The sequence below is a fragment of the Leptosomus discolor genome, chromosome 1, assembly GCF_034619465.1.
Source record: "Leptosomus discolor isolate bLepDis1 chromosome 1, bLepDis1.hap2, whole genome shotgun sequence".
NCBI lineage: Eukaryota > Metazoa > Chordata > Aves > Leptosomiformes > Leptosomidae > Leptosomus > Leptosomus discolor.
In genome coordinates, this window is record NC_141391.1 from 83,221,486 (window position 1) to 83,233,995 (window position 12,510).

A 12,510-nucleotide genomic window follows, 5' to 3' on the forward strand; every position below is an offset into this window, starting at 1 on the left:
ATTTTCTGAGCATATGTTAAAACTCCAATTATAATTCAGTTAATGAACCCATACAAATGTTCAGTTAAATAAAACATATACAGTGCTGTCTACCCACCAAAGTACTTGCTCTGCAGTTGACTGCAATGAGATAATGTGGATTCCTAGCAGATCTTCTTCAAAGCTTTTGGGATGACTTACTGACTTACAATATTGCAAATTAAATGGTTAAGAAGTGAGTGCCTCTCTTTCTGATGGCAGATTCCCGTCGCTGGGTCCCTCATTCTCACCAAGAACAGGAAACTGAAAAGCCTCAGCATTTCCTCTTGACTGATTCCCTTCATACTCCTTGCTCACTCTCTCTCTCCCATTAGGAAGGAAAAAATGCGTAAATGGTAGGGTTTCACCTTTGGCTTCATTGTTTTTTATTTTAAAAAATGGACAAAACTAGTCTTCAAAATCTTTGTTTCACCTTCAATATAAATTATCTTATTTTCCAAGTATTGTGTAAACAGCAGCTGTGAGCAAACTCAGCAAATCAAAAGGAAGTTATTTATGGAGCACATAAACACAGATTTGGAAGCCCATATACTCTAGATGGTTAGAGGATGCTGAAGCAATTGTGCCCAGTAGTATGGGCTGAAGAAAGACCTTTGACCAAACACCAACAAAATCTTTTGTTTCTTGTTGAAGTATTCTATGGATTAATTCAGATGGCAAACAGAACATCCTCCTGCTGCTATTAACAGCGTTGTATTCTTATTTTTCTGAGAACCTCATATTACTCTGGGGGAGGATATATAATTTCAGATTCTTCATTTTAGGGAATTTTAGAAAAGGGGCATACTACTTAATTATCAGCAGTATTCCATTAATGCTCAGAGCCTTCCTCATGACTGTGTGTTGGACTTGCAAACACAGAATAAAATGATGAGTTTAAACTCTCTGCAGGAATTGGAGCAGCGTTTTGCTGACCAGCAAGTGCTAAATTAAACTCTTGTTAAGACTCTGCCCAAGCATCAGCAGGAGAGAGTCTCTTTAGCCTGCTGTAAAGCATTACTCACTCAACAAGAAAACCACTCTACCTTTACAGAGTCCTAGTCCCTTACTGCCTTGAAGAATTTAAAGGAAATGTGAGATTTTTCAGCTTTGTAAGAAAGATGGTGATAGTAGTAAAGTGCATGTGAACGTTAAGGTTGTGCATGAGCCCACCATGTGGTCTATGTTTCAATTCAGTATCATCTTTTAATGGGTGAAAATTTGTGTCAGGGTGGATGCTCTTGGGATGCAGATGGGAGAGCCGAGCAGACTCTGCCTCTGTCATGGAAACGGGAGCACATACCGCAGCCCTCAGTGCTCAGGAAGAATGGGATACTACAGGATGATGAATCTTTTCAGGAAATCCATTTTGGCTGAGGAGCCTGAATTTGTCCTCTTAAATAATTTTGCCTGTGACAGTAATCCATCCAAATGGAATGATTCTCCACTGCCCTGCTGCTTTGTTTTCTTTTTAGTGGTGGGTAAACTGGTTATGGCACATTAACCATTACTGCCAGGGTAGGATATTTTCCAGCAAGGTAAAAGATGTTAAGCTGAATCACCCTCAGGCTAAGAAATATAACTAAAACCATGGTGCCAATACAACATAATGTAATACACTATTATCTATATACTATAGATTTATTATATTGTATTACATTATAAAATGTAATATTATATATTACATATTACATATTATATGTATTTTATATGTATATTTTGTAGGTACATATACATACATGTGAGGATTATCATTACCACACTCTCTGGCCACATTTTCAGAGAAATGGTGGAAACAATCACATTTTTGGGAGTCAGGCTTGCTAGTGTGTGTTAGCCATGGTCTGACTAGGCACTAAGGGATTCTAAAGTGATTTAGTTTCTAGATCTTTGATAACCTTAGTCAAGAGTGAGGCACTGAGTGCTCAAAGATGCTGTGGCTTATGTGTCTGTTCCAGGACATGTGTGTATGCTTTCTGCTGAAGCTGCCCTTCAGTATCTAAAGCTTATGTTTCCTTGAATACTGATATCCAGTCTGTGCAAAACCATGACAATCACCAGTAAAAATCTGATCCCTACAATTTATACATATACAATCGTATCTCTGCCAAGTAAGCCTGTGTGGGAGGACTCACACTAGCAGATGTGGTGTGAAGTTTATCAGGAGAAAATTCCCTCTCATGGAATTTATGAGTATGTCTAAACCAAGAGAGTACTGTCTACGCTCAGCGTGTATTGCAGAGACAGACATGAAATTTTTGATCTAGTACGTGGCTCCTTCCAACTGTCCTGTGCAGGCATGGCTTCATTTTAGACCTGGAGTCTCGGGATATTTCAGCTATTATTACAAGTATCGCAGATGTGTAGCATTAAAGGTGTGTGTCAATACAAACCGCAGCCCACTGGTGGCAGCAGTTCGTTACTAGTGGACAAAACTCTGCTCGAACAGCATGGGGTCTGCACACAAACGTCATTTATGGGGAGAGACCATCAATTTTCACATCTAGTTCAATCTACAGGGCTGCTCCTCTTTCTCACCTTGTAATTCTGATTTTATCAAGACTGCAGCTGTGAAATAAAACTTACATTACGAGTGTAGGAGACTAATCAGCAGAAGACAGAGAGGCTATGCATATAAGTTGAGACCTGTTCCATTTGGGAAGTTTGATACGATCCCCAGTTTCACGCCCATTCTGTTTAAGGCACACTGAATAACTGCAATAAATGGAAGTTGGACTCAATCCCATCCTTATTAATAATCAGTAGCAAATCACCCATGGACTGAAAAATTGGAACCTACATGTTTTTGCTCTTTCTGCTCCTGTGTGATAGTTTGCATTCAGGTGCAAAGTAGCTGTACACCTCTCTGCAGAAAGGAGCTCTGCTTGCCTGACTGCAGTGACATGTTTTGGCAATAATCCCACTACGTCAACACTATTAGTGTTTACTGTTGTTGTTTTTCCTGTGCATGTGTGCAGCAACTTCCTGACAACCTTAAATCATGCCAGGGAATGCTTTTGTTTCTGTAAGACATAAACAAACTTGTACCTAGTGATAAGGAGCAACAGAAGCGACACTTGAGCGAGCTGATGTCCCAGACCCTGCTACCACCAGAAACTCTGAACAACTCTGAGAGTTCCTCTTCCTGCAAGGGAAAATGGACTGGGCTCCATCTGTCCCCACCACTACTTTTCACTGCCAGTGGCTCTGTCCTTGGGTGCATTTCTCTAAGCCTGATACTTTAAACACAAAATTCACAAGCTTTATCAATCTCTAATGTCCAGCACTGGTCCTGTGGAATAACCTGAATGCTCCTATGGGCAAAGTGGTTCTTTCCTGAGCCCCCTGCCCTCCTGCCTTAATTATCCCAACAGTAATCCTAGACAAGGTGAGATTGCTTGAAAAAGTGAGACATAGACATGCCTGGGAAAATTCTAAACGCCTACCAAGCACAGGGTCCTTTTCAACCCACGCATCCTGCACATGTGACTGCTTCAACAGATGTCCCTCCCAAATCCCCACCTCTGTCTGCACTCAGACATTGCAACTCCCCTCTGCCTTGAAAGAGACATGTGAGGGCAAAAGACTTGAAAGTTTCAGGAGCTGTGTGGGTGCCAGGACAACCTTTTCTCACGCACGTTGGTGGGGTGATGAAGTCTTCGTGCTGTGAGAGCTGTGCCTTTCATCCTCAAGAAGGTAATCCTCCCAACACACACACCCTCCTAGTCCCTGCCACCTGTGGAATACGCCAGAGGCAACCAAAATCCATAGCTGCGGCAGTCACAAGAAGCACTTCTTCTCCCTTGCTTCTTATAAACTGGCACTGTGAAGAATGCACCATGTCAATAAAGTTTAAATGACTGTATGTGGTTTACCCCAACAGCTCCGTCCTTCACTCCTTACTCTGGTGAAAGCTCGAATGTCAAGGAGGTGGGTCAGGTTTTGAGCAGACCTCTTACCCATCTCTACGTTTGGTTGGGTGGCAAGGTTAGCTTCTTCTTTTTTTTTCCCCCTAAAAATAAATTAAATTAAGAAGGGAGTAGTGGAGGGAAAAAAAAAAAAAAAAAAAAAAGATAGATTAGATAGGCAAACCTATACGTGAACTTCGAAAAATCTTGCCTGCCTACAATCTTACAAGAGACAAAAGCTTGTTCCACTTGTACGGCTTTGGGGAGCCGAAAACACAAAGGAGCTTGATAGCTAAATATGCTTAAGATGGTTTTAAAGCGAATGCCTCAGATATGGCTAGCAGCATTCAGCACAAGCAGTAAAATCCACCCAAGAAAATCAACACAAAGCAATAAACCTGGGGTGAGTTCCAAGTTGCCACTAGTTTAAAGCCAGCTCAGAGATAGCTATATAGGGAGCACATAGCACAGGTGTGGTCTCAAGGGTAGTGCTACTTTACAAGCTAAATAAATGAATCCTGCTGTATGCTCAAGCACAGTCACTTATGCAAGTCTTCTGTATCACGTCAAGTTATGTCATGAGAATGTCAGCTTTGGAGGGAGGGAACACCACTGTTGGAATGACATAATTCACCCAATTAATGACGTCAGGCACATTTTGTTGCTCTGCAACTCATCCATGAGTGCAGTATGCAGTACTGGCACCCTGGGGATGTTCACTGACGGGTGTTTCCCTATCTGTGCTCTTTCTTGTAAGTGGATTGGCAATCCCCAAAGGGACTGCCCAAGCCCATACAATAGCCTAGGGAGTTGATGCTATTAGTCATTGTTTCATTCTGCGTGTTTACTTTGGTCATCCCTTTTTCAATGGAATTCCGATAAGAATAGCCGCCTTGTCTTTTGTACATATAGACTTGTTTGTATGTTGAATAGAGATGACAGTATTTTGAACGTATATCTAGCTTTATCTTTGCATTGAAAGAAACTCATATTTAAGGATGACATAAAAATCTGGTCTCTCCGTTTGCCTGAGATTTCTGTTTGTAATCTCTGTTGACACCCATGCGCATGCCATATAATTAGCAGTTTTACTTAAGAGAAGCCTAGTGTTGGAGGAACAAGGGGTTGCTGAGTTGCACTAGGAGAAATGATTCATCATGCTTCTGTGATGCATTACGCTGATGTTGTCACACACTTTCAAAATTATTATTTTGGCTCATATAAATAAGAGGGAAGAAAAGTTGCTGCAAAATTCAGAAAGTGATGACAAGCACTTGTGAAAATTTGGCGCAGAGATGCCTTCTTCAGGCAGGAGATGTGCTAGGGTATTGTTTTCAGTGCTGTCAGGTACTTTGCAAATCAACCATTCTAGAGATAGGTTTTAAACGTGCACATGCATCTGGCAGCAAGGAACTCCAGCCAAAACAGGTTTTTTTGGACACTTCCAGTTCAGAGACCTCTGCAAAATATCCCCTGTGTGAAATACGTAAGACAAATAACTAAAAGCTTGGTGGTTCCCTGCAAACTTGAAGAAATCTTTCTGAAAGTTGGAAACATTCTTCTGTTGCTTCTTCTCCATTTATTAAAAAATTCAGAACGTGATGGCAGTAAATTCTCAGCATCCCTCAAAAACTGGAAACCACAGCTAAAGGCCTCCTCATCTTGTTTGCTTTGTTATTGATCGTATGCCCACAGCTTTCCACTCGGAGCATCAAATAGCCTAGCTTCTAAACTGTTGCTTTGTCACAGCTTTCTGTGTGCATTAGAAGGAAGGCTCAACACTCTTCTGTTATTATTTACAGGTATAGGGAAAGCAGAGTCGAGCAGATTGGTGTGTGAGAGGAACATCTGCTACTTGAGGCTATTTAGCTTCCCATGCAGCAATCTGAGCTTCCCAACCTGGCTTCTCCTCTGCCACAAGCCTTTCTTTCTTAAAGTCATGACCTGTTGCAAAGTTCCCTTTGTCAAGCACAGTAAAAAAGGAAACGCTGCTACTTGTAAAGCCAATTAGTGCCAGTATTTGTCCAGCTAGGACAGGCATTTTGCAATCCCTCTGCTGAAATTAAGCTGAGGGGGGATGGGAAAGCTCTCCTTTCAAACACGTTGCTCCACGGAACAATTAACCCCTTTTTTAATTGTCGATAGCATTCGATACATTGTGACACACCACAAATACTGTGCTCTTATGTTTGAAGAACTGAACACCCAAACCCTGATGTCACCATCAACATCCTTCTGCTGCTGGCAGCAAGGAAGTGCAAGAAACTACCCAAAGGGATTGCCTCTTCACTTATGCTCTCAGGATCACTGCCAGCTCCTGTTTCCTCTAGCGGTATATGGAGTGAGAGAAAGCATTCTCTCTCTGAGAGTCAAGCATGTGAAAAGAAGATTTCACATGTGAAACTGAGACCTGGAAAACAATCACTTGGCTTCTCTTCCTTTTAATTTATTTTCCATATGATCGAGAAATTTACATACAGAGTCTATTTTTATCTTATGTGTCATCTGATGTGCCTGGGATCCCATTGTGAAAAATAAGCTGAAATGGGAATTAAACTTGGGTGCTTTATCACATAGACATTCCATGTTCCCCTAATTACTTTTCTCTTTTTCTTTTTTTTTTAATAAAAGCATAGAATCTATGGCAGAATTAGCATAAGGTTAGAAGATTTGTGCTCCTGATCATGTTTCAAAACATTCTTCAAACAGAGCTGAAGGAAAAGCCCACTGAAGTCAATTCGACATACAGACACTTTCACTGACATCTGTTAATATCTGATTAAGCCCCCGTTGCATGGCCTTGAGCAAGTCTTTTATCATTACATTTTCGCAAAAAGGAGCAGAACATTTACCTGGAAAAGGAGTGTTCATGTTTTTTACAAGACTTCCAACATGGACATACAAATGAGATGCAAGAACCATGGTTTACCACTTACTACCTTTCCCACTACGTAAATTTCCTAGAAGGCAAGAAAGAACTTGCAGCCTTGCTCTAGCTCAAACCCTCAAAGGTGTTAGCTGAAAACGGTTAGCATAGGTCCAATTTCCTTCTTGCAAATGGGATCAGCAATGTGCTGAAAAGTGCTCTCCTTTAACATGCAAATGACTGAGAGAGTGCATGTCTGGCGGGGTACTGGGGTACTACACCACCAAATACTTGTTGACTGACGTTTTTTTAAATAATCGCAGTAAGAAACTGCTGACACAAAAATCAATAAAGCGATTAAAAAATGGAGCAGCTCATCAATATCCAAAATAAGAATTTCTAAGCAGGCTATCCTTTACATCAAGCGGCCTAGGACATTTATTGAGGATGTCAGCTCTGCCCCATCCAAGTGCATTTTGGAGTTTGTTATCCCCAGAATTTATTTGACATGGGGCAGTCTTGCATGAACACGTACCTTCCTCACATTCTCCAAATAGCAACAAACAGAAGCAAACATAAAAGGATGTGGAGATACGCAATTTCTGTAGCTATACCACTAATACAAAATGCTATAAAGAGGATTTACTTTTACAGAAATTAGCCTATGTCCTGCCACTGAAACGCAACACCCTCATTTTGCTTCAGCGCAGTGACACTGTCTTCATATATGTAGTAAAGTACATCCAACATTTCTAAGATACTGTGACTATCTCAGCAATAATCCACCAGAAAGGAGACACAGGAAGGCAGAGAAGCAGCAAAAATGTAAATCTTTTGTCTCCACCTCTCAGAACTATGATTGAATTTCAGCTCAGCAGAGGAGCCTTGTTCGCAGAGAGCAGCAAAGCTCCATCTCAGGCTTTGGGTTACCCTGATTTAAGGGATCTGCGGTTCTGTCCCAAACCAAGCAGAAGCAAAAGAAGGCAGTTCTGCTACTGCATAAGCAGTTTCTGAAAAACCAGACCCCAGTCCCACAAACATTCACTGTTCTTTAATTTCAGCAGTGCATTTCGCCTGCTGAGGTCAGGGGAATACTGATTTGCTCAGACACACAAGCGAGTGACTGCAGCAGCCATAGACCAGAAAAAATCTAAAAAATATTTGTATTAAATTTAACCACACTTAAGAGGCCAAAAAAATCTCCGGTGAAATGCAAAAGTCTGAGGCTGTAGCATCATTGGGGATGCTGATGAACTGATCATCAGAGAAATTTTGCAACTCCAGTTACAAGGTTCAATACACAAAAGCATCGAAGCAGTACAAGGCCATAAACTCATTTTAAAGAACTTGCTCAAAAGGTAGAAGAGTTATCTGGTATCCAACACAGAAGATCCCTCGGGAACGCTTTCTAATGCTGTTATTATGAAAATCTGTAAATATTCCCAAACTCTATGATATATTCCTTGCCATTTCTTTCCTAAGTGATCCCTTTGGCCTTCAGTCTCACACAGTCCCTGGCTCATAGGAGTACTTCAGTTCGCACCATCGCTCTCAGTGACATACTCTATTCACCTCCATTTTGGAGGTGCTCATGGACTAGAGGAGTAAACCAGGCTTTATGCACCACAACTCCAAATGTGAAGGAGCTCAGCTTTAGCAGGACTCTGGACCAACTGGAAATCCTGGTTCAGGTATTACTGGGATTGCTATGGGGACAAGATTTCCCCCCCTCAAAATTAGAACTCTGGAAATGTTATGGAAAATGGCCGGCCAAGGGGGAGAGGACAGCCACAAAACAGAGGAAGCAGCATCCCCAAGGGAATGTATTGAAATGTATTTACAGTTCTTCTTGCATGTATTAATACTGTTTGTGACTCGGGGCTTTTAATTCATCACCAGTCACCCTCCCATCAGATACCCGGCTGGAGGGCAGGGAGCAAGGAGCAATGCGCTTCATGGCTTCCATACAGATGTCCCAGAAGCAGCAGAAATTAAGTTAATTCCCACGCGCCGGCTCCTGTCCCACCTCCCACCTTGAAAGCAAGCGTGCCTCCGCTCCCTTGCAGGGCTGCTGCCAGACAAAGGCGCAGAGATTTCCCCGACTCCTCGTCATTCAGCCACCCGCACACGCACGGGTACCCCCCCCACCCCCCACCCCCACCCCCCACCCCCTCCGTCTTTCAGTTCTCTCACGTGAATAATTCCGTTTATTACCCAACGCTCTAAATGCAGAAACAGGAGCCACCCGTGCAATACACCCCTTTTTGCCCCCTCGCCAACAGCAACTGCCCATCCAGCCGGTTTTAGGACCAGGCTGCTGCTCGGGGCTGGCTGTTTGAATTCCCCCAGACAGCCCCTGGGGATATCTGGAGCCCTGCAGCGGCGGGGTGGTGGCTGGCCTGGCCCAACCGGGACACCCCCCCACACCCCCCCCAAAGCCGCAGGCAGCCAGGGTCGGGCGGGAGGGGCCGAGCCGGGGCCGAGCCGCTGCCGGGGAGCGGGGCTGGCGGGCAGGGCCCGGCGGCAGCTGGCCGGAGACATTGTCTGCCGGACCGGCACCACGGCGTGGCCTGGCCTGGCCTGGCCTGGCCGGGGTGTCTGTGGGGCGGGGGGGGTGGTGGTTATTTCTTCCCTTTGCAGCAGGGTTGCAAAGACGGCGGTGGGGGGAAGGGGAGGGCGGGGGCAGCTCCCGGAGCTCTGAAGGGACGAGGGTTTCGGTCTTTTCCTTCTAAATGCGGAAAATTGAGTAAAACCATCAGCGAGCTGGTACTGCTCAAAACCGCCGCACGGCTCACACCGACCACAGAGCTCCGCCGCTGCGGAAGGTCACCGGCGGCTGCCCCTCCCCGCCCCGGACGCGCCCCGGCCCCGGGACGGCGGGACAGGGCGGGGCGGGAGCCGGGGAGCCTGGGGCAGCGGCCGGCACCCCACACCCCACCCCACCCCCCCCCGGGGCCATCCCCGGGGTCCCTCCCGCTGGCAGCGGCTGGGGCGGGGACCAGCACCGCGGCGATTTTCGGCTTTGAGGGTGTGCGTGCGTGCCCGTGTGTGTATGTAGCTGTGTGTGCGTGTGCACGGGGGAGGGCGGGGCGGTGGAGGGAGGGGAAGGAAGCAAAGGGGGGGGGGGGGGGGGAGAGAGAAAAAGGCGGAAAGCGGCAAAATGGTTAGCGGGTGACATCACCGTCATTTGCATAGGCGCGGGGATAAAACCGCCCCGCCAGCGAGCGCCCTTTATACTGGCGTACGGAGCGGCGGCAGCACCGAGCGGCGGGGCTGAGCATCACCGCGCGGCGACACCGGTAGGTCCCATCAAACCCACACCCCCCCATCCCCCTCCCCAACCCACCCCCAGCCTCCCCCCGGGTCCCCCAGCGCGGCCAGCACGGGCCCCTGCCCGGCACCCCTGCCGGGGAGGCACCGCGGGCAAGGCAAGGCAAGGCAAGGCAGGGCAGGGAAGGGCGCGGGGGCTATTGTTCGGGGGGGGGGGGGGGCTATTGTCTGGGGAGAAGAGGTATTGTCTGGGGGCCGCGCCGCTGCGGTGGCGTGCGAGCCGGCTTTGTTGCCGTCCCAGGGATATATTTTTTTAAATTAATTTCCCCTTAAGGAGTTAAAAACGCGGTCAGCGCCGGGCGCGTCCCTTCTATTGTGCTCCGCAGCGCGCAAAGGCTGGGAGTCGCCCCCGGCGGCGGCGGTGGCGGCGGCTGGCGGCTAGCTGCAGCGCCTTGTATGCGGGATTACACTAACGCTATTTAAAATTATTATGGTTATTATTATTCTTTTTAAGTATGCCGGGGATTAAGTGCCTTATTTTCGGCGTGCGCTGAGTTTGCGGCTCCCGCGGCGGCGGGGCTGGTTGGGGCCGGGGGTGGGGTGGGGGGGGGGGGTGCTGGGGAGCCCTGGCCGGGGGTAACGGGCTGTTCCCCCGTGTGCGCAGAGCCACCTGCCAACATGTCCGACAAACCAGACATGGCCGAGATCGAGAAATTTGACAAGTCCAAATTGAAGAAGACAGAGACGCAAGAGAAAAACCCGCTGCCTTCAAAAGAAAGTGAGTGCGGGCAGGGCAGGGGGGCAGGGCGGGGGGGGGGGGAGGGAGGGGGGGGCGGGCGGGGGGGCAGGCAGGGAAGGAGGCGGGAGGAGACAAAGAGGGGCGGCGGGCGGGGAGCCGGGGGGGGGGGGGGGGGGGGGGGGGGGAAGGGAGGAGGGTACGCACGGCTGCGGCTGTGCCAGGCAGCGAAAACCCGGGACCCGCCGCGTAGTAGCGCTTCATTTACAATTACTAATTTGCAGTTGCTTACGTTTCTATTTTGGTAGCTATAGAAAGAAATACGTATTTTTACAATGTGTTTGTTAGATGTATTTTTGCAAATTGTAGGAATTGTCATGTGAATGCATTTCAGGTTCTCGATCTTTTATTTTTTTTTCTCTCCTTTTCTGTTTTTTTTTTTTTCTTCCCTCTGTAGCAATTGAACAGGAGAAGCAAGCGGGTGAATCGTAATGAAATCTGCCCTTCCAAATTATGCACTGTACATTCCACAAGCATTGCCTTCTTATTTTACTTCTTTTAGCTGTTTAACTTTGTAAGATGCAAAGAGGTTGGATAAAGTTTAAAATGACTGTACTGCCCCTTTCACATCAAAAGAATAGAGAGAACTACTGACACTGAATGAAGGCGCTGCCTTTCCCTCTGCCTGTCTGGCTTTGGTCCTGGTGGCATGAAAGAGCTTGCATGTTGATGAAAGAAGAACTTGGGTGGGACTACAGTAAACTAGAGTAACACACGAATAAATGCAAAGCTGTACCAAGGTCCTGCGAGCTGTAAAATGCAGTTAATCGAGTGCCATTTTTTTTTTGTTCAAATGATTTTAATTATTGGAATGCACAATTTTTTTAATATGCAAATAAAATGTTTTAAAACCTGGATGGTATTTATGTCCTCTATTTGGAGAACTGTATCAAAGGATATGAAGCAATAGAAGCCAGTACTGAGACATGGGATACTATGAAACCTTTGGAGATGACTCAAACCTCAGTCACCATTCTAATTTTTTTCAATTCATGCTCTCACCAATAGATAAATTCACGATCCTCGAAGCTAGCTTTTAGACAAATTTCAGTTAAAAATTGCATGTCTTATAATTTGTTACCATGTGAGTATATCACTTTAAATATTTCTTCTTTAATATTTAATATAGAGATTGATAAAGGCAAAAAAAAATTGGTTATGTGTGTTGCTTTGCCCTGCCCGTAGCATAGCTGTCTTACTAAGAACTGTTATGTACTGTTGCAGAGATTCAGCCTGGGTTGTATAAATCCATAATGAGTTTAATTAATAATTAAGGCTTGTTCTGCTGTTACAGTATTTGAAGGAAGATGTAACTTGAATTTTAAGTCCGAGATTGAACATAAGCCTTTTAGTATCCTAAAGCTATTTTAGTGGTTGGTGTTCCATGCAAATAAAAATGATTTTACTAAATTGTTGCTCCTGTTTTGAACACTTAGCTCTTAACGGCAACTTGATCCTAAGAATGAAAGACTATGTTTTTTTTACTGATGCAAAACTGACTATTTGGGGGCAAAAAACCCCATGGTAACTTACAAAATGAAGATGATAAATCTTATATGGAAATAGCAACACTCCACGTTGCTGGTTTATGGCAGTTCATTTAGGCCTGGGACACTTTTTTGGTTATTTTTCCTCAAATGACAGCGGGTAAA

At 45.5% G+C, this 12,510-nt stretch overlaps 1 protein-coding gene across 1 annotated transcript; it reads left to right on the top strand.

The window, feature by feature from the left end:
* The first annotated feature begins 10,022 nt into the window (after nucleotides 1-10,022).
* TMSB4X (thymosin beta 4 X-linked) lies at nucleotides 10,023-11,713 on the top strand. The gene is made up of 3 exons (XM_086461744.1): nucleotides 10,023-10,091; nucleotides 10,727-10,840; nucleotides 11,256-11,713. Exons 2-3 carry the CDS (start codon nucleotides 10,741-10,743, stop codon nucleotides 11,288-11,290), a joined length of 135 nt encoding a protein of 44 aa, XP_086317870.1. The 5' UTR covers nucleotides 10,023-10,091; nucleotides 10,727-10,740; the 3' UTR covers nucleotides 11,291-11,713.
* Nucleotides 11,714-12,510: the final 797 nt, after the last annotated feature.

What these genes read in the sequence shown, in the direction of transcription:
- TMSB4X (XM_086461744.1), top strand. Translation starts at nt 10,741, where the DNA reads ATGTCCGACAAACCAGACATGGCCGAGATCGAGAAATTTGACAAGTCC. An exon ending in CCCGCTGCCTTCAAAAGAAA is followed by an intron (nt 10,841 to 11,255) that starts GTGAGTGCGGGC and finishes TTCCCTCTGTAG; the next exon opens with CAATTGAACAGGAGAAGCAA.